General features: G+C 40.4%; 1 protein-coding gene across 6 annotated transcripts in view; it reads left to right on the top strand.

Annotated features, from left to right (window-relative positions):
• The window catches only part of ARHGAP26 (Rho GTPase activating protein 26), a 304078-nt gene that overhangs the window by 208897 nt on the left and 72669 nt on the right, over positions 1–22512 (top strand). For all 6 annotated transcript variants that reach the window (XM_044454232.1, XM_044454230.1, XM_044454231.1 and 3 more), the window contains 2 exons: positions 9864–10002; positions 12649–12805. In XM_044454232.1, the coding sequence (XP_044310167.1) occupies positions 9864–10002; positions 12649–12805 (296 nt within the window). The remainder of the gene's footprint in view (positions 1–9863; positions 10003–12648; positions 12806–22512) is intronic.

The following is a 22512-nucleotide window of genomic DNA, read 5'->3' as shown; positions in this document are numbered from 1 at the left end:
AGGGCTTTGAGAAGGAGTCCTTCCAAATATGCAGACTGGGATGGCAAATGGTGTATGAAGCCATATCCCTGGTGTTACCTTCTATCACTGACCAATACAACTGCAGAGATTCCTGTTCTCCAGGGCTTGTGAAGGAGGGGTTGATCTGGGCCAGTGAGAAATCTTTGCATGTCAGATTATGTCTGCTGGCCTGAAGTTTTCCATCCATGTCCTAACCAAGGAGGAAATGGTCATACATCCCTATTCGCCATTTGTCATTGGATTCTTACAGGGATGTCTTGCTTTGCACTGTTTTATTCACTTCATGCTGAGATGCCATTATTTTTCCAAATACTCCTTGTATTTGAGAAGCAAGGCCTCCAGTTTCAAATCTGGCATCCTTCCTGGTGTTAAAAAAATGAAGAATCCTTCCACTTTATCTGTGATCAGTGACTTGCCTTTGAAATCCAATTAGGAGAAAAAATGGAAACTTCTTTTTTATACAACATCATTGCTTTTCCCAAACAGCTTTAGAAAATAGTATCTGAAAAATAACTGCTGGACTCTCAGTAAAGTGTGAAACAAAGAAAGACATATGCTTAACAGATCTTCATAGTGACTATACTTTCCTGGCTGGTTGTATATGCTTCATATTTTACGTATCAGTAGTTGGATGACTTTTCATATACTGCATCTGTCAGAAGTCATCACCATTGAAAGCTTTCTACCGTATACTGTTGTGCATTTTGTTTTCACTCTTTTTCCTTTCTGATTCTCTTGATCTTTTAAATAAAAATTATTGATAACTTATCATGGTGCACATTTAGGGTGTGCTTTTGAAACATAAAATACAAAACAAACACTGTAAAATATCACTACTAATATACTAAATTGGCATGGATTTCATTACAGAGAAAACTAAAAGGGAAGGAAATGGTAGAGCTGGTGGGATATAATTTTAAAATCTCCTACAAGAGTTTTGTTTCTATTTTATAGCATTTTTATTTGTTCTGCTTTAAATTAATAATCAGACTTACTCATGGGAAAGAAGAACTATAATCCATATATGCACCCTTAAGTGGTTTTCCAAAGTGTTAAAACAGTGACTCATACTGGAGTACATTCAGTAGAAGAATGCAGTTGATTTTGAACTGTTTTGAACTGGCATTGAACTCGCATTTCCTTTGGTTAAGTAAAAGGCCACTTCTGTCTAAAGCTTTAGTCATTTTGGCAGGAAAGGGAAGTGTGCATTGAATCCTTCCAGGGTGTGTTTTTCTATCCATTAATTTCATTGCACTGGCCAATAAACCATGTTCTTCGTTGTGGCCTCTGTGCATCACACATATGGGTGCTGTGCCTGTGCAGTGCCTTAGGCCAGAAGATTGAAAGCTAACAGTTTTGGTGGGAAACTCCGCTCCCCTCCCCCTCAGTAGTATATATGGAGCAGAGTGTCCGCCATTTTCCCAGTCTTTGCAACCGCCATTCGTTGTGCCTTGTGCCGCTTTCACTTTCACTTAGATTGTTTCTCGCCCGTTTTTTCCTTGTTACTGTTTTCTTGTTCTCTTTTCCAAGTTTATATATCCTTACTATAGTTCTTTGGCTATTATTCTCGTTTGTCTTTTTATTCTTCTTCTATAAAAAAAAGAAAACCCAAAAATATTATCTATTCTCCCTGCACTATCCTCTCTCTTTCCTTTCTGCAATGGCACAACGGGCGGCATTCTGCAAGTGTCTGGAGTGCGGTTCTAAGATGTCCCCAGTGGACCCGCACGACCTGTGCCTCCTCTGCTTGGGGGAGGGTCACAGGACGGATAAATGCGGCCATTGTCTGGCCTTCACTAAGCAGGCCAGAAAAAACAGAGAGAACCGCTTGCGAAGGCTACTATAGGACCAGGCTCTCATGCAGTCAGACCAACTGGTTGCGAGGTCTGCTTCTACTCAGGCTGCCTCTACTCGCCATCCAGCTTCGACTGTGCCACCACAACGCCCTGCTTCTTCCTCTGCTGCTCCGTCCTCACGCCCTTCAGATGAAGGCGCATTAACCATGGGAGACCAGCCTGCTTCCCCGCCCAAAAAGCGGGAAAAAAGGAAGCACACCGGCTCGGAGAAACCATCTGCACATAAAAAGGCCAAGAAAGATAAGGCCGAGAAGCTGGCACGCAGATCTAAAAAGCCTGAGCATGCTCAACATCGCGAATCGGGCTTGTCAGCTCCCTCGGTCCCGACCGTTGTTGCGGTACCGACACCATCGGGCCCGACGCTTCAGGTGGCCATGAGGGTTACCCCTCCAGGGTCCCCTCACCATGTTGTCAGAGTGGAAAGCGAGCCACCTCAACAAACTCAGGCCTTTGCAACCTTCGATCTCAGATGGAGAGATCCGCGACTCCCTGCTTAGAGCTAGGTCCCCTGCGCCTATGCCACCAGCACAGTTGGATGCGGAGACGGAGATGTCTCCTCCTAGATACCGAAGCCACTCATCTGAGAGGCGCTCTGATGAATGGGACCATCCCTGCTACTGCTATTATTCGGGATGGGGAGATTACCGGTCGTTTGGTTTCTACCCGGGCCCTCGGGACCATCCTTCTTCGCTGGCTCCTCTGGATCGTCCTTCTTCATCAGCTCCAAGGGACGCACTACCAGCACCGGGTCATAGGGAGAGCAGTCGATCCATGTCTCCAGGAGACTCTTCCTCCAGCGCTCCTGCACCTTATGGAATGGACTCGGATGAGTCTGAAGTTGATTCCACCTTCCCAGATGTGGTTGTTACATCTCAGGGCCCTGGATCACCAGAAGAGCTACACATCTCCTTTGCGGAGTTAATGTCTAGACTGGTTCGGTTGCTGGAGATTGAGGCTCAACAACAGCCCTGTCCCAGCATCGACAGATTCTGTGATGTGGTCCGAGGTGAACAATCGACTTCTGTTGCTCTGGCACTTATTACAACTTTGCGTCAAGTGATGACCCAGCCATGGGATCTGCCCGCTCATCCTCGACCGACATCGAAGAGATACGAAGCCATGTACTGGGTTCGGGAGGAAGACATCCCATTCCTCCTACAATATCCTAAACTGAACTCGGTCATGGTGGAGTCTTTGCAGGGCTCAGTCAAGGGGTCACATGGCTCCCTGCGACAAGGAAGGGAGGAGGATCGACTCCCTCGCACGCCGAGTCTATGCGGCCTCTGGGCTCAGTCTGCGAATATCCAACTATGAGGCGACATTGGCGTGCTACCAATATTTCATCATGCAGCGCCTGGATAACATCATTTCGGCTCTCCCAGACAATCAAGGCAACCTAGCAAAGGTCTTTGTAAAAGAAGCCATGCAGGTTGCAATTCAGCAACTCTCAACGGCTAGGCATCACGTCGATACTGACTCCAGGGCTCTGGTCGGTGCCATCTCCCTCCGGCGACACGCTTGGTTGCAAAGTTGCAACTTCCCGGAGGAGATGAAGAGGAGAATCGAAGAGATGCCTTTTGATGGGTCTGGACTTTGCAACTCCAAGACAGACCACAAGTTGAAGTTGATACACGAGTCCAGGATGACTTCTCCGCATATCTCACAACGAATTTCTTCATCTTCCATCTGTCCCATACTTAATAACACAGCAGGAAGGGACAGTCTGCCACCTGGACTTGGCATCGCTCAACCTTACGGCCTGGTGGATTCTATGAGCGTCAATACTGATTCGATACCAACAGCGTCGAACTTCTCTGGGGGTACTACCCATGGGTCCGATACTCGAATTACTGCTTCTGATCCTTTGGCTCTTACTACTTTGTTGGGGTCAACGGATTTCCTGTTGGGATTGACAGTTCTCCATTCGGAAATTCAGAAGATTCTTGAATCTGCGTTAAGACCATCAACCCGAAGATCCTATGCAGCAAAGTGGCGACAATTCTCTTCTTTTGCTGAGTCTCGTTCTTTCGTTCCACATTCAGCATCGATTGAGAATGTTCTTCTGTTTCTTCTAGAACTTCACCATCTAGGACTTAAACCATCCTCTATAAGGGTGTACACAGCTGCAATTTCTTACTACTGTGGCACAATACATGGATCATCCGTTTTTTCACAACCTTTGATAAAAAGATTCCTCAAAGGACTGCAAAACCTCCATCTGACGATAAGGCCAGTTATGCCTACTTGGAGTCTTTCAGTGGTGCTCCAGGCACTTACTAGAGCTCCATTTGAATCCTTGGCAACTATAGATTTGTGCCTTGTTTCTTGAAAGACAGCCTTTCTTGTAGCGATTACATCAGCTCAAAGAGCTAGTGAACTCTGTGCTCTTAGAGTAGATCCTCCCTATTTGAATTTCCATAGGGAGAAGGTTTTTCTTTGCATGGATCCCTCTTTTTTAACGAAGGTGGCTACTCCTTTTCACATGAATCAAGAGATCGTCTTGCCTGCATTTTTTCTGTCACCATCGAATCTGATTGAGAGATCCCTACATGCGCTTGATGTAAGGTGCTGCTTAGCCTTTTACAGATCGAGGACTGAATCCATCCGACGCTCCAATAGACTCTTTCTTAAATATTCTGAGCAGGATAAAGGCTCTCTTGTTACTCCTCAGAGACTCTCCAAATGGATAGTTCTGACTATTGTTCTGTCTTACCAGCTGGCCAAGATGGACTTACCTGTAACTCCCAGAGGTCATTCTACACGAGCAGTAGCTGCTTCTTCAGCTTTTGCGGCAGGTGTTCCGATTGACGATGTCTGCAGGGCTGCAATTTGGGCTACTCCGTGCACCTTCACCAGACATGATCGTCTGGATGTCTGTGTGAGACAGGATTGTTCCTTTGGAAAAACTGTTCTTTCACCTGTTCTACGGTGATGACACCTCCCCTCCTCCAATTAGGGTAAGCTTGCTAATCAACCCATATGTGTGATGCACAGAGGCCACGACGAAGAAAAGCAGGTTGCTTACCTGTAACTGATGTTCTTCGAGTGGCCATCTGTGCAGTCACACAACCCACCCGCCGGCCCCGCTCGGGGTCAGTGAGTGGAAGTTGTTGACAGTACTGCACTATTTTTAAAAGATGCCTACTTCATCTTCTTAGGATGAATTCTTTACACTAGGGGGTGAACGTCTGGTCTGTCAAAGACTGGGACCAGACTGGGACCCCCTCATATATACTACTGAGGGGGAGAGGAGCGGAGTTTCCTGCCAAAACCGTTAGCTTTCAATCTTCCGGCCTAGGCACTGCACAGGCACAGCACCCATATGTGTGACTGTACAGATGGCCACTCAAAGAACATCAGTTAACAGGTAAACAACCTGCTTTTCTCTGTTTTAGAAACAAAAATGCAACGAATTAATAAAATAAGAAATAAAAAACCAAGATAAACTAGTAAAAAGAGTAGTAACACTACAGCATTACATGAATTGATAGTTTTGCTTGAGTTGCTTTCTCTAATAGTGAAGTAATGGTTCCCAGAACAGATTATGGAAAGAAGTAAGCTGGTTTGGATGACATGACAGTCCACCAAAATTTGGTATTATAGATAGGTTGTCATGTCATTCCAAGTGCTTCTATAAAAGTATTTCCTGATTAATGCTAGTTCTTCTGCTAGAGGCAGGAAATGGCATGCATATCATTTATTCCATCAGAAAATTTGTTTGTTTGTTTGTTTAACTTGTTTTTTTTCTGTGGACACACAAAGTGGCTGACAAGATTAAACACTGTGGCACATTAAATAACATACGCACAAAACACACACTTTAAAACCACAGAAGATGAAACTAATAAGCAGCAGAATAAAAAGCAAAAATATCTTTCTTTCTATCATTCAGTATTCTGTGAAATTTCAGAAAAGAGGGAGTTGTTATTCTGTACACCAACAAATTGTTCAATCACTTTATGTCAATTGTAGATCCTCAACTACTTTTTAAAGAACTTCCTTTTACATCTCATTAATTGTACTGAATATAATAGAATTAAATTCTTCAACTGGTTTTCTATTTACATAATTAGTTAATTTTGCCATCACTGTATATTCTGCCAGCTTCTTTTCCCATTCTTCAATTGTTAGAGATTCTAATAATTTCCATTTAGAAGCAATTGTAACTCTTGTTGCACTTGTCATATATTTAAATAACTCTGCCCTGTTCTTTGAAAAAAGTCTCTGTGATTATATTCAAAAGCATATTCTTAGGGCTCATAGGAAACTTAGGTTTAAAAGATTTTTTTATTTTCTCATGTATCAATGTCCAAATTCTTTTGTTTTACAAGTCCACCATATATGGGAGAAAGTCCCATCCACCTTGTTACATTTCCAACATTTTCTATTGTAGTTCTTATCTATTTGCTCAATATCTTTTGGAGTAATATACCACCGATAAAACATTTTATACCAATTTTCTCTTAATGTTTGACAAGCTGTGAATTTAATGTCTTTCTTTCATAAAGCTTCCCATTGACAAGGTGATATTTCTTCTCCAAGATTTTGCTTCCTAATTATCATACATTTCTTGTCTTGCTGATTGTCAGTGTCATGCTGTAGTAACTGTTTGTAAGTGTCCCTAGATGATCATTCTGTTGTATAATCAACTTTTCAAAATCTGTCAAATTTCTTAAAGAACCTTTCCCTGATTGTATTTCCCCTTTCAATCTTGAAATCAGTTGATGATAAACAAACCACTGTATGTTTTTCCCTTCATCTTTTCATTGTTGCCAAGATTTGACTCGTCCTTGTTGATCAAACATACTTCTATAAGTTATAAAATCATTATTTTTCCTTAAGTAGTTTCCGTATGCTTCAACCAGGGACATCAGAGGAGAGACTAGAGGTCTTTTTTTGGTCATGGAATACCAATTTTTTATTATGCCATCTATGTATGGTTATTATTTGATCTCAGGGCCTTTTTAACCCGCTCTTTAAACCATAAAAGATTGTGTATTCCATCTTCAAGATCTGCTATTTCTAACTTCACCCAACAATCATTAGCATTTATAATCCAATCTGCAATACAAACCAGTCCAGCTGCATAGTAGTATAGTTTTAAATTAGGTACTGCAAGGCCTCCTCTTTCCTTTTCATCCTGAAGGATTTTAAATCTAATCCTCGGCTTTTTGCCATTTCAAATAAAAGTATTTAGTTGCCTTTCTAGTCTTGAAGAGTTTTTCCTGGTATAGCAATCTGAAACAGAAAGTTCAATTTAGGTAGTACATTCATTTTTATAATGGAAATTCTTTCCAATCATGATACTTTTAGTTTAGTCCATTTTTTAGTAAATCTTTTTGGCTCTTCATCCACATTATTTGATGATTACCTTGAAATAGTGTGTCATTATGTCTTGTGATATTTATGCCTACATATTTAACTGGGTTTGAGGTTACTTTACATCCTGAAATCTTTTTCGTACTTTCCTCTTACTGCTCTGTTGCAAATTTTAGTATAATTTTGGGGGGTTTTGTTATTGATCTTATAGCCTGTATAGAGTCCAAATTTTTCAATTTGCTCCATTATATACTGTATAGACTGATGTGGATTTCGAATAGTCAAGACTGTGTCATCAGCATAACATTTCATTTTGTATTCTTCCCGTTTTAAAGCCTTTGATTTTGGGTCTTGTCTTTTTTGCTAAAATTTCCAGTACAATAATAAATACAAGAGGAAATGAAGAACATCCTTCGTGTGTTCCCTTCTTCATTTGAAAACTGTCAGTTAATTGAAATCTTAGCATGTTGTTTAGTAGAAATTGCTTGAATCCAGTTCAGAAAGCTTGAACCAAAACTATTTTCATTCAGCACTTAATAGGGAAAGGGCTAATAGTGTCTTCCCCAACCTGGTGCCTTCCATATAATGTGGACCATAACTCTGTCATCCCAGTCAATTAGCTGTATTGCCTAGTGCAGTTGGTTACTGTAGGCCAAAAGCTGTAGAGGGCACCTAATGTGACTCAACTGATGGATCACAAGGGGAAGGAATTCCACAGTCTTAGTGACACTATAGAAAGGGTTCCTTCACAAATGCACATACATCTTATGTTACATAACAGTGAAACCACTGGCAGAGCTTCAGGTGCCAATTTTAACCAGCAGACAGACTCATAAAGGAAGAGAAGCCATAGCTACATTTCTCTCCCTTTTCAAAATTTCTGCTGTTGATAATCCATCAGCTCTAAGGCCTTGGAGGTATTTACTCTGTATCTTTATCAGTTAACCCTGTAGCTGTCTCTCTCTCTCTCTGTTTTCTGAGATGGAAGAGAAGATTGCAATTTGCTTCTGATTGACCTGCTTTGGATGCTGTCAGCTAATATGTGTAAATTCATCTAGCGAGGAGAGGTTTTCATAAGCTAACTGTTTATTTTTAAGCCTATCCTAACTCCCCGATCTCTCAGAACCTAATAAAGCCACATAGAAGGTGGTACAGTATGGAGAATGTGTGTATTTGCATCATTTGAATGGGAAGTCCTCCAGATTGGTGCACAAGGATCACATTCAGCTCCTCACCAATGTACAGTTACTGTCATTCTTGTTTATTCCAAACTATTATTTGAGATAATCAACTCATTGTCTCTCTACATTTAATAGAGAAAAAAATGGGTGATTTAGAATAGTGTTAGCCTGATGAGATCATTGATTGACCTGTCCACTTTTCTTCAAGAATTTCTGCTGAACCCTGAGTATGAACTTAACATTCCAATCTTTAAGATTAATGTACAGTATTTGAATGTGCTGTCAATGTCAGCAAAGCAATTGCAACTTGAAGCTTCCTGGAACAATGGGTTGAATTACAGTGTGATAACGATTGCCAAGATACCTAAATGCAGTATGCATGGCCAGTATCTGCACAATCAGCAGTGGAGATATGCGACACTGGAAAACTATTCTGTTTGAACTTGAGAGACTTCTGCTTCTCCTCTTCTCCTTCTATACCACCGAATAGTTGAAGCTCTTTGGGTGGTTCACAACTATTTATCAAAGTACAATAAGAAAAAAGGATACACTAAAAATACAGATACAATAAAACACAGTGTATAATTCCAGTGTTCGAAACTGAAAACCATGTATACATCTAAAACAATTTCAGTTAAAATTAACCTGATAAAAACAACCGACATGTACCATCATATACCATTAAATGCCTGAGAGAAGAGGGAAGTTTTAATCTGAACCCCAGAAATGACAACACTAGCACCAAGTAGGCTTCAGTGGGGAAAGTCCATGATTGGGGTGGCACCACTGAGAAGGCTCCCCTGCTTGTTGTCTCTTTCTGAGTGTCCCTTGGAGTTGGAGATCAGAGGAAAGCCCCAGATCCAGATCATGTAGATTGGGTCACGGGTGGTGTTCAATCATCTGTTGTGGATCTAAGCTGTGTGGAGCTTCATAGGTTAAAATGAGTACTTTGAATCCCCCATAACTTCTAACACATTTCCAACCTGATGGCTAAAAGTAGGCCAAGTCTGGGAGATTTTTTTTGCTTTTGCAAAATTGTTTGAAATATTTATGCCAATTTATAGGTAAGAACTGCCTCTCTCTAGCATAATTTGTGCAAATCGGGGCCAAATATTAGGTTAGAGTCATTTCTTCTTCTTTTTTAGCATTTAAAATGAGAAGTTTGGAAGCATCCTTTTCTCATTGCCCATGCACATACTTACCTTGGCCACTTTGAATTTTCTGACAGTAAACTTTTGTGTAAAATTTGAGCTTCTGCTCTACAATTTGCACAATTTTATATGTTAAAATGTGCTAAACCATAGAAAAACTTGTTTTCTTTGTGGCATAACCATTTTAAGACTAATTTGTACAGTCATTGTTGAGAACTGTTACTGTCTGCACTCCTCTCTTGTGTGGTTGTTCTCTTGTATTGTCCAGCTGTTGTGTAACTAAATGCTTTAGCATTTATTAAGTTTCAGGCTTCTCTTTTTCTTTTCTTTTAAAGATATTTAACACAGTTCCAGATACGCCTCAGTCAAATTCACAACTGCTTTTGTCTCGAAAGAGGAGCACAGATTCAAAGCCACCATCATGCAGTGAGAGGCCCTTAACGCTCTTCCATACTGTGCAGCCTAGTGAAAAGCGTATGTATTTGAAAACTTTGTGGAGCTGGCTGTGTTGTAATATTGTGTTGCATTATCTCAGAATGGCCAAGAGCACATATTGGATTGTTACATTTTCAAATAGCCACCAAATAGCCAAAATTGCCTGGATATTTCACAACAATTAAAAACATAAAATACAGTAACATGATAAAGCAAAATGGAACAGTTTTAAATTGCAGTTTTATCAGCATTAGTGAGTCAGGGATCTATGCTTGCAAGGAAAGATTACTGATTGATATGGCATCTCTTTCATCAGTTTGATGTCACTTCCTTAAATGTTACCAAATATTAGGATTATTCGGGGGGATACTCACTTTGGAAATATATGTATATTCTTTCCAACTATAAAAATTCTTAGGAGGGAGATATGTTTTTGATCATCTGCATGCTCAGGACCCAGGTGCTATATTCTGAAGGGTCTTCAAACTTGTTAGTAGTAGTATTTATTAGAGTTGTGCCCCACATTTTTTTCTTACATACCCAAAGTGGCTTACATCATTCTCCAAGATTGTATACTTTAAAGTATGTGGATGTAAATATTTAACATAGATGAACAGCACATTTTCCCCCATATTATCCAGTTCAAGCAATATGAATTAAAAGTATACATTGCATGTAAATGTAGTGTACACCATCACATCTGAAACATGTGATTGGCTGTGGTCCCCTAATTCATGTACAGTAGGTAAATAGACCCACATAACTGATTGTGATCAAATGTCAAGAAGCCCATGCATTTTCATACTCTTTTGTTTTGGCTTGTTTTGGTTTTTTGCACTGCTAAGTCACTGTTAAGATTTCAGGGCAGCTATGTATAAAACTCCTATCATTGAAAAATGTTCCTGTCATAATTAAACACACTATGCCATCTTGAAAATTTCCAGTATCCTTCCAGATAAGGCAGCTGACAGTAATGATGGTTTTGGGAAAAGTAAACCTTTCACAATATGAAATCTATTGCACTCCTGTTTTACTATTGTAGACAGCTAACAAAGATAGACCATCTTTTTATTCTAGTTCATTCTTTCCCATTAATGCTTCACTGCTTGCTAGGGGGGGGGGAAAACTTTTGAGTGAGAATCTGGTAGAATACATCAGGAGCATCCAAGGAAAGACAGCAGAAAACTTACTCAGAAAGGCCCTATGTTGTCATTGGGATTGAAGGGTACTATCTGATGGGGCGCTCATAGAGTCATAGAATATAGAGTTGGAAGGGACCATGAAGGCCATCGGGTCCAACCCCCTGCTGTTGGAGGACACCAATTTACACCATCCCGGTCAGATGGCTGTCCAGTTTCTTTTTGAATTTCTCTAGTGTGGGAGAGCCCACCACCTCTCTAGGCACTTGTTGCCATTCAGTTCTCCTGCCTGTTGCTGCCTGCAGGTCGCCCCCACATCTGGAGGAACTGAGATTTAGTGCTTCTGGGACCAAACAGAAATGAGCAAATGTTCTCATTTCTGAAATGGGACTGGTTGGCAGAACTCATGTAAGTGAGTCCTGATCTGGAAAATGACTGCTTCCACTCATATTGGTGCTTCCTCTGGGAAGGTTAAATCTTTGTTCTGTAAATGGTGGTTCTGTGTTGTTCTATAAATGGAATCAGCATGGTGCAAGAGAATTGGCAGAATGTCCAGCGATGACATATTTTTTCTAAGTGTTTTAGGCAGTATTCCCAAGATGGACCTGGAAGCAATACAGTTCTTAAATATGTAAGAATCAATATTTGTGAGCATTTGGGCAACATGCTCCCTATGTTTTCCCACTTCTGACTGGTTAGAAATAGTTATTCACTACCCCCAATCTGTGTGTATTACGTCCTAGAAAATAAATACATATTTGTAAGAAAAGTAGCAAGCATTTTAATCATTTGTGAATTTTAGAGGTAACCCTGCATATAGTAGCAGAAAATTAATCTCCTTGCTTCTGATTTCTTGAGAACACTCAATGTAGTGTGGTAAGTAAAGACAAGAGGTAGCCTAAAGATCTACAAAATCTTGCTCCAAGGAATCCTAGTTTCCTGCCCTAAAACAAACTTCCTCAGATCATGCCTCCCTTAACAGCAGTATGTATATAACTAGAGCATGACTAGCTATACAGCTGGAGTGCAGAGCCCCCTTCAGCCTCAGACCATTTGGGGGGCCATATTCCAGTGGTGGATGAAGCTGAAGAAGTACAAGGGCAGAGAAGAACAGGGACAATAATACCAGAAATATGAACATATTTTAACTTAAAGCTCTCACTCACAGAAACTAAGCCTGAGGAGAGGCATTTCAAGCTTTTCAGAATGAGGCACAAACTGCATGAAAGCTAGGAAATCTTTTCCATTTGCCAGGGAAAAGGATCCATTGGTAGGGAGAAGGAAAATGGACTGGGACAGAGGGCATGCCCTGAAAAGGAGTGCCCTAAGGGCTGCATATGACTCCTGGAGCTGAGGTTCAGCATTCCTTCAAACTTTACACAGAATTAGGGTTTTTTGGACCTAGGATAGGTATAATATTTTAACACAAACTAGTGCAGAAATTCCTCAATCTGTAGTAGGACAGATGCCATCTCGCTTTTTATTTAAAAACTTAATAAATGTCAGTGTCCTGCCCGCAGCTTATACTGGTGATTCTTTCTTCCAGAAGAGAACAGGAACAGTATCATCAACTTGAGCCTGGAATCGGTCATACCGCCAAACATCAACAGTTGTTTCCTCCACTCCAACAGCACTCCTCAATCTAATATGAACTCAAGTGACCCCGACTTAGAAGTTATTAAACCCAGCAGGCCAAACTCACTGTAAGTACAGTCCTGATTGAAATGTCAGCAATTCCACTGAGCTGATGCACAGATCTATTCATTAGGAACAAGGTGTTGTTCTCCACAGAGACTGTTGGTTTAACAGCATTTTTAATATTAAAGTTAAGCACAATCTTCTGTTTTCAAACTCTGAACTCAGAGGTGCAAATAAACCTGTGTGTGTGTGTGTGTGTGTGTGTGTGTGTGTGTGTTTCAAAATGTTTCTATTTCTCTGAATTTACTATAAGTCTTTGGATCATATTTTATGTCTTTATGCCCTTGCTTGTAAATTTTTGCTCATGTCTTGTGTTTAGTGTGGGCTATGCAGAGTATTTTCCAATTTCATTTGCGTCCAGATTTAGAGGAAGAAAAGTGCTTTTGTCAGAGTCACCAGCTTGAATGTGTGTCAGTTTTTCTTCAGTTGAAAATATTCCAATTAAATGATTAATCCTACATCTCTGGGGAATAGTGCAGTTTATTAGGAATTGTTCTAAATCTCTCACAGCTGATTTTTTTTAAAAAAACATGAGCAGGAAGCTTATGTTTTGTGGAAATTTCCATCTTTTCACCCAGCTCCATTGTGTCTGCCAACAATAGCCCACAAAACTTCCCCTTCTCACCTGAGCTTCCTTTCTGCACAGATTCCGCTTCAGACTCTGTGCAGTAACTTAGTGTTACAAAACACTGATAGTAAGCAGACCTGTGTCCCTGCACCTTTGTATTCCAAATGGTCTAAATTACAAAATAAATTTCTGTGAGCACAGATGAGTTTTTCTTGTGTTTGCTCTACTTCATTGGTCGCTGCTTGAAACAGGGTTGGGAAACTGAACATCTGCTTCCAGATGTGTTTTGTCTTAGTGTACATTATCAGAGAAATGAGATAGAAGAAACAAAGGCTGCTGGTTTTAGCTTCAGCTATTGCAAACTCTGTAATGTTACAACATGGAATGTGTGCCAGAGCTACCAGCTAATACAGTGACTAATTTATTTCTGTCAAGTGTTCATATTATAACCCATTATGCTTCCAGAGCTGTCATAGATACCACATGCACCATGATGGTCTTACCATCACTTAAATATGTTCTTGGTATCAAGGCATTCTAGCAGCTGAGAAGGTTACAAAAGCACATACTCATTGACATAGTTTTTACACAACTTGACAATCCCCCATGAGTAATGAGCCATGGTCAGTTGCCATGTTGTCTGAAACCAGCCTGATTACCCACAGTGCCTTGCTGTTCTTTTCCCCAGACATGCCAGTCGGAGAACCCTTGGGTTGTTTTAGGGTTTGTTTGACTCAGAGTGGGCTGTCATGTCATCCAAAACACATGCAACTGAGTGTAAAGCCCAGCACCTGGCAATTTGCTTGGCAAGGGAAGCAAAATCCCCTTTCCACTCTTCCTGAGCTTTCCCTGGTCACCCTCATTACCACCAGAGCCAGCCACCTCACAAATGCCAAGCAGCAGTGGGAGCATGTGGCACTGGCTTGCTGCCCTGCTCACCATAGTTGAGAGCCATTTTTGGCTGGCCATGGATTTTTTTTCTACTTTAACCTCTCTTCTTGTAAATTGTGAAAGCCAGCTTAACATCTGTGGGAATTAGAAGCCTCTGCTGGAGCAGTATCCTGGAGGCTATCAAAGGGCAGCAGGTACCACTCCTTGTCATTGCCCCAGAGAGGCTCCAAATTTGCTTTCTCTTGACAGTCCTCAAAAGTGAAGCTTTCAAGAGAAAGCAATGTACAAGTGAACCTTGCTCACAAAGGCAGGTGTTGTGATCTACGCCTCCTTTGTGGCAAGATCCTCATCCTCCTTTTTTTCCTGCTCTGACAGGCCTCTCAGATTTGGACTTTTTCTCAGGATACTAGGTATTCAGGAAAATGCAAAAATATATCTTCCCTCTTCATTGAGTTTAACAGCTAGCTATCAAAATTCTGAATCCTCTTTAAAAGGGTTTTTTTTTTTGGTCAGTCTAATGTGTGGTCTTTGTCGTTGAAAAAGTTTTAAAGTGTAAGAAAGAGCCAAAAAGGCTCTCGATAACACTGGGGAGGGAGAAACAGCTCAGTCCTGCTCCTTGGGGTCCTTTGGGAAACTGCCTGGGACACCAAGACGAAAAGGACCAGGAGGGAAGGAGCAAAGAACCCATGGGGAACCCAGTTGTCTGTCAGGTACACAATGGCTTATTGTGAGGCAGGGTTGTCATGACATTCAATCCTACCCAATGGCTTACTAATTTTTGAGTTGCTAAGCTGTAAGAATGTGTGTGTGTTCAGCAACTTATGACTTTCATTTACAGTTCCTAAACTATATAGAGGATGGTTCTTCTCATGATATAAGGTTGCACATGCTTAGAGAATTACAAGCATTTACATGTTGATTTTAATCCCTGCCTCCAGCCCTTGTGCAGGGATGTTTCAAAACAACAGAAAATGATGGGCTCAAAATGAATCTTTATGTGCTTGGTCATTGAAATAGCTATCAAGTTCCTTTTGAAATGTGCAGAAATAAATCCTTAATGAATGGAGCTTTCCATACGCTATGGAGACAGCGGGAAGTCTGATTTTGATTACCAAACAGCTTTCTGGTTAGGAAGTAATCAAAGATCTCAATCCATCAAATTAGGGGATAGCATTATCATAGAGGAAAATGCTATCAATGGCTGCTAATCATGAAGGCTACATATTACCTCCAGTATCAGAGGAAGTATGGATCTGTATATTGATTGCTTGGGGAATATTAGAGTTGCTTGGGAATTAGTACTACTGCACTCAAGCCCTATGGGTGTCTGGTTGGTCTATGTGTAAACAGAATGGTGGACTAGTTAGGTCTTCGGTCTGTTCCAGCACAGCTTTTCTTACATTCTTAACTATTTAAGAGGTAGTTACTACTCCAAGATACGCAGAACGTGTGAGTTCGTGTTCTCTTATTGCATGCTGGGCTCTTGTTTTAGCAACACCTAGCCTCAAAAAGGTGTTTGGATAAGGGCTGTTTTGGTGGGAGAGAGATACATGCACAACATAGTCTTTTGAATCTGCATTTCTCTGTTGCAGTGTAGGACCAATTGCACAGAAAAGGCAGGCTGAGTTAGCCTAGCTGGACTCAGTTGGTGGACTACCATGCTAATATATGTATACATGTGCTCTTTTGCTCGCTCATTTGCTCAGTCCCCACCCCCACCTCCTCTCTCTAATACTGGCAATACTACTAAGAAGTTTGAGGCTGCACTGAACGGAGGCTGGCTTGCTTTATTTATTTATTTGTTTGTTTATTTAGAGTATTTGTATGCCGTCCCATCGCATAGCCTCGGGACAGCTTACATAAAATAAAACAAAACATAATACACATAAAATCCAGACCCACCTTGGCTGCAGATTAAAACCTGTAAGCTAATGTTAAAATTTATTAAAATATTGGTGAAATAAAAAGGTCTTAGCCTGGTGCTGAAAAACAAATAACGACAGCTTTGCTCTGTCCTGCCTCATCTCAAGACCTCAGTTTCCCTGTGCAGGCTTGACATTTTTTAAAAACCAAACAAAAGAACATGGTGGTTGACTTTTCTCCATGGGTGGTCTGTTCTGCATGTAATACCTGCCAGTCCTGATTATCTTGAGGAACTAAACACAACCTGTGTGACAGTCAAGCAGTGCAGGCCAAAAAGCAGAGCATCCACAGGACCAGAGATGCACTTGTGCAAACTCAGCAAAGTGCAGCCTGCTTTCAGAGCAGGGGACTGTAGGCGTAGCAGCACCACGGTGGCTCTGGAGAAGGCGGAAGCAGTTTCTGTGCATGTCAGAGAACCTGAAGAGAGGAGAGCTGGTTTCTCTATTGTGCCACAGAGAAAGGCTCCAACCTCTGCAGGTTTTCTGGAATTTGCTAAGAACTTGGAGCATGAAATCTTTGTGCTAGCCAACAGGAACAGGTGCATTTGTCAAAAATAGAAGACTAGTTGCCATTGGTGCTGTGGACTTTGGAGGGGACATCTTAGCACCTTCAGTATTGAAAAGTGCTAATATCAAGGATATCCGTGTAAAAAAACCTCTGCATACTTAAAAAAGCTGAACCTATGCCTATTGTCTTGAGATGAATATCAGTGTTATAACACTGCGGTTGTGCTTAAAGACACCAGTTAGAAACTAGATAAAAATATAAGAAACTGAGATATTTGTTCATACATGATACTCAGTACAGTTTTGCTTTTTCTGTGGTGTAGAAATTAATTTAAAACCTGTATTTGGCTTTATATCAGGGTGGCCAGACTTGCTCAACAGAAGAACCACATATGGTACATGTCACCACAAGACATGGACTCATTTTATTTACATCTCTGTCTCTCTTTCCCTCCCCCCCCCCGCTCTTTCTCTGACTCTCTCTCTCTCGTGTGTGTGTGTGTGTTATGACCAAACAGTCATTGCTACAATTATCAGGCTAGTTAATGCTAGTAGAAGTCTTGTGTGTCATTGAAAATTAGGCTGAAATCTTTTTTTTTACCCCTGAGGACAGTCAGCCCAACTGTGTAAGTGGATATTATTCCCCTGTAGCCATGTTTTTTTAACTTACCCCAGCAACAGCTGAAAACACATTTACAGTGCACTAAGTCCTAGGGGGCACAGTGAGTCTTTTTTCTGAGCAACATCCAAGACTTACATAGGAACCCCCTCAATTGACTCCTTGCCTTACTTCCTAAATGGCCTGATTTTCTCCTTGTTCTGCAATGGCAATTGAGGGGCCTCCCAAATCTTAAATTCCCAGTGCTTTCCCCAGTTATAACCACAGAAGCATAGTGAGCGATGCTAAAATGACTAATGGACATTTTTACATCCCCACCAGCTGTGTGCCTTTCTGGAGCCTCAGTGAGGCCATGACTTCTACCAGCACTGGGACACTGAATTGGCCATCTCACCAAGCAGCAGAATCGGTGACAGCAACACTCCATACCACACAATCTTACATACTTGTGGGGACAGAGGTTCACGTCTGAGACGGGGAGAGCATCAGTCCCCAAACAACAAATGGGGCCAGGAACCTGGCTTTCAGTTGAGACCTGAGCACTCACATCCCTATTTGGGTGAGATAAGGGAGCGGATGGCATGAGAGAAGGGGGAAGAATAGCAGACCCAGCAGCAGCCTCCCCAGGAGGAAGTGGGGAAGCAGAATGTTTGAGGGGGAGGAGAGAGCACCCAAGGGACCCAGGCAGAAGGAGAGTCTACACTTGCCGTGAATCTCACACCACTGAGAGGCAGGAGAAATAAAGGTGGTGAGAGTCCCACCCTCCCCATCCCATGGTCATGAAATCAGAATCTATGGTTTTCTCTAGTTGCATATCTGAGGTGCTCTAGCACTTGCTTTCTCTATAGTAGTGCGTACACACCTTTTAAGAAGTAAGAGAAGAGTAACATACATTGAGAAGCAACTTCTGAGCTCCTTTAGGCTGCAATGCTACGCACATACCAGGGAGTAGTGCTCATTAAATTCCAAAAATCTTTTGAGCAGACGCCATACTGTTAGAGTTTAAAACTTCAAAGTCCACCTCACTGTCAATACTGCCATTTCTGCTTTGCGAACCACAAAATAAACTCAAAGAGCTGCATGCAGCTTGCGAGCCTCGGTTTGGCCACCCTTGGTATATATGATCAAAAATGGCCTTTTCTGTCCCTCATAAACAGGGTGTTATTCTTTAAAAAATCATGAAGTCAAAAAAAGCAGATGTGACATTTTATTTGTTTTTTATATTTTTGTAAAAATAATAAATACAGAAATAGCATTGGTATAATTAAACTTCATCATCAATATGCTAAACCTACACTGAAAAGCATGGATTTCTGATGTTTTTAATATAAATATGAAGCTTCTTTGAAAGAATAGCTAAGTAAACTTTCAAATACTTTGGTTGTAAGCATATTAGTTCTACAGTTCAGTACTGAACAGAATCATCATCTCTACCAGATATTTTGAATTAAATTTTCTATGAAAACAGAGAAGCAGGGTGATCATTTGTCAGATATGAATACCTGCATTTTACCTACCAAATATCTGCATTTCTTTTTCATCTAATCAAATATTCTATAGCAGTTTTATCTATTATCAAACTTTGTTTTAACCTATCATGCATATGTATTTCATTCTTGTTTGCTGCTTTGGTTTGTGTGGGTGTAGCTTTCCAAGACAGAGTAAAGCAGAAAGGAGCACGACTGGAAAGCAAAAGAGATGACAAACAGTCCAGTGTTTGTCATTACATACTTACGCTGCAATCCTATAACTATTTGCCTGGGAATAAGTTCCACTGAAATTAGACAAACACTGAAGACCCTGATGAAATTATTTTTGAGTAGGAATGTATAGGATCGAACTATTAACTTCGAACCCTCATGGGCGCTGGTCATAAGAAAGATCCTGACCTGATCTGCACAATCAGACAAGGCACAGTACATCGTTTTAATGGCTGATGAACTGAGCCTCTCTGTGAGAATACTTCACCTTTGTATGTAAAAAAGGAATGCATACAAAATATGTGCAGTGAAACAAAAGAATTGAAAAGCCTGCGATTTAGTGTAAATTAACATGGGTTAGTGGACAGATCTGCACCATTGTTTAACTGTATTACTCGGAGACCTGCTCCAGACAAGGCACCTCACTCCAGATTTGAAGTAATTTGAAAAGATAATTTACAGTTTATTGAATACACATTGTGATGAAATATGGATACAGATGATCAATGAACAAGAAAAATGGCTTATGCTGCTGTTATCTATGGTCATATTGGTTCTCTGAATATGCCAGGGGATGCCCTATGGACTTCCAAAGTTACCTGACCAAATTACCTGTCAATTCTTTTCCCCAAGCTGAGAGAAAGCTGAGAAAAAAAAGGCATATGTCAGGGATTTTACAGCATCTATTTCAGAGACTATGAGTAAGCCACAAGCTAACCCTACTTCCTGAGACAAGGGAAAGAAAAGTTGCTTTAGTAAAGAAACAGTTTAGTTCTCGGAACAAAAATATCCCTTATCTGAAGAATATAATCGGGAAGAACAGCTTCAAGGCAATTATCTTTGGAATTCTTTTTTAAACAGTTTAAGACTAAAGGCAACATTCCAAAAAACTATCCTGGCTTTTGGATTCTATGTAAATGCACTACACTACGGACCTTAATAACCTCCTTGTCATTCTTCTGATAGTCTCTACTGTCCATAAAGGAAATATATGGAAAAGTTTACGTTGGCAACTTAGTTTAAATCAGTGATTTATACCACTTGTTGATGATTTAATTTGTTGATTTAATTTAATAATTTCTATAAATCAACATTGCTCATAAATGATTTATTCACAGTTAAATTTACAAGAAAATGCTTCATGCTGCTTTTACTGTAATGTTTATTAAAAATTTTTGCCACATTAGAAATGTCGGGTAACTTTCTGCTAAATGCAGTTTGTAGATCTCCTTCAGTGTTGCATTTGTCTTTTGAGATGTCCCTGAATAGAAATGTAATGATAGAGTTCGCCCTCCAGTGCCTTGGTTTTTGCATTCTTCTGATAGGCCCATTTATAAAGCTGTAGCCACTGCTAACACAAGAAGTGTTTATACTTCTTCTTGCTATATCTAGTGACATCTTTAATAAAGGGAAGTTTTGAAATTTTTGCTTTGCCTGTCTATATAGACAATTGCAATTCAGGAAGCTCTCAGAAGTTATTTTGCTAGAGGGCAAAGTTACTTCCTGTCTAGCAGCCAATTGGATTATTGTATGAATACATTTTATTTGTTAAGGTTGGGATTTTATTTCATACAGAGAGTGCCCTGGATAGCAGCTGTTCTTTAGTTCAGCAGGACATGCCTGTCAGAAATTTGTCAGTGTTGCACAGCAAGGACTTGCAGGAAAACTGAAGTTAACCTATAATCAACTCTATGAAGAATATAGAATTTAGCATGTTTATAGGGCATGGGAGTTCAAGTGTTGCTTTTCCTTACCGTTAAAGCAATTCTGCTCAATATGGAATATTAAATAATTTTTCTAGATGCAGTTGAATGATAGTTACTCTTCATTGTTAATGTGAAATAAATTCACAGGTTAGGTTCTTTTCATATGAAATAATGCAATAAAATTTTATTTACATGGTTAACTACAATTTTTTTAAAAATAACTTGAAGTTTGATATTTTAAACTACATTTTCAAACGTTTCCACAACTATAAGCTTCTCTTAAAAAAAAAAACGCAGATCAGATTTAAAATGTGATCTAAACGTAATGCAAACCTATTAAAATTAGTCATATACCACTAGTTTCTTAAGCCTCAGTCAATGTCACCCCATAAAATGCACTATCTGGTACTGTGCATATCAACTTAAAGGCATCATTATGTGGGAAATTATCTGCCTTTTGAGGTGATACATAATAAACCTAATGTAATCACGTTTAGTTTAACCATTTTTACCTTGGTTTTCAGCCAGAAAGGCCCTCAGAAGAGAGAAACAAGATTCTTTGTGCATTAAAGAATCTCAAAATTCCCTTGTGTATTGATCTTCTGGCAGGCTGGAATGAGTGATGAGTGCATTTATCCCAACAATATTTGTAATTTGCTTAGCAGCTTTTGGAGTTCTCTTTCCAATCCCAGAAGAAAGTTCGTCCTTTTTCCAAGTTCTTGTTTTCTATATGCCAATTTCAAAAGAAGCATGGTCTTCTTGCATGCTAGCCAGGTTTCATTGCTCCCTTCTCACCCTCTTCTTCCTTGAAACACCACATGGCACTCCTAGCAAGTGCTACCATCTTCAGATATCTCATGTCTGGTTGGCAGTACTTCATGGCATGTTCATATGACCATGCCAAGATGCATTGCATGGGATGGAGAGATGAGCATTGCAGGAAGTATCTTTTCCTTTTGGGGAAAAAAAGAAACACAGGCTGCTAAAAGCACAAAAAGGGTATTTTAAAGCAGTGGAAAAAAAGTGCTGAAAGGGCTAAGAAAAAGGTCATGCACATGTGCAGACTGTGATCAATCACTATTTGAATAAAGAAGTTCATTGAGCAGCTTTCAAGCTCTGTACACATATATGTGTTTCAAATGTAGCAGTTTAAACTCGATAACTCTTATTTTGAGTTTTGCTGGCATCAGCACTTGTAATACGGATATAGTAGATCATATCCTTAGGTAAGAGGATTGTTGTACTAGCACCACCATGTTATTACACCACCACATATTATTTTGTGTTTATAACATTCAAGCACATGCACACACACACGAAAGACCACAAAAAAAACTGAAGTAAAATCACAACATTCCATCTTGGATGCCCTTTCTTCAGCCCTGGAAATCGTTTTGTTGTTTCACAGCTTTTGAATAGCTCTTTCTTCACTCCCAAAGGCTAGAATATCTCTCCTGAGCCTTTATTACTGCCAGTAAGAGATTTACACCACACACAATACGTTGGCTTTTTTGCCCTGTCCCTTTTGCGTTCCCCACCAGTGGAATGAAACTCCTGAATTCAGCCCTTAGGCTAAAAGAGCTTTTGGCACCCCTTTGGCATTTTTATTCTAGGGGGATGAACAGTCAAAATATATACAGTAAATCAACAAAAAGTGGGCTCCGTTTTCCATCATTGGTTCAGAATGGCTCCTCTGAAAAGGCTGCAACTTGGTTCCTGAATGTGACGTGCAGGCAAAACCCAGGATGGGGTATAAGGGGTATATATAACAGGCATTATCCTCAGGGTGCTTCCAGGCA

The sequence above is a fragment of the Varanus komodoensis genome, unplaced genomic scaffold (genome assembly GCF_004798865.1).
Source record: "Varanus komodoensis strain SLA01 unplaced genomic scaffold, ASM479886v1 scaffold7_3, whole genome shotgun sequence".
NCBI classification, from domain to species: Eukaryota; Metazoa; Chordata; class Lepidosauria; order Squamata; family Varanidae; genus Varanus; species Varanus komodoensis.
The sequence above is the reverse complement of the archived record's forward strand: the minus strand, read 5'-3'. Positions and strand labels throughout refer to the sequence as shown.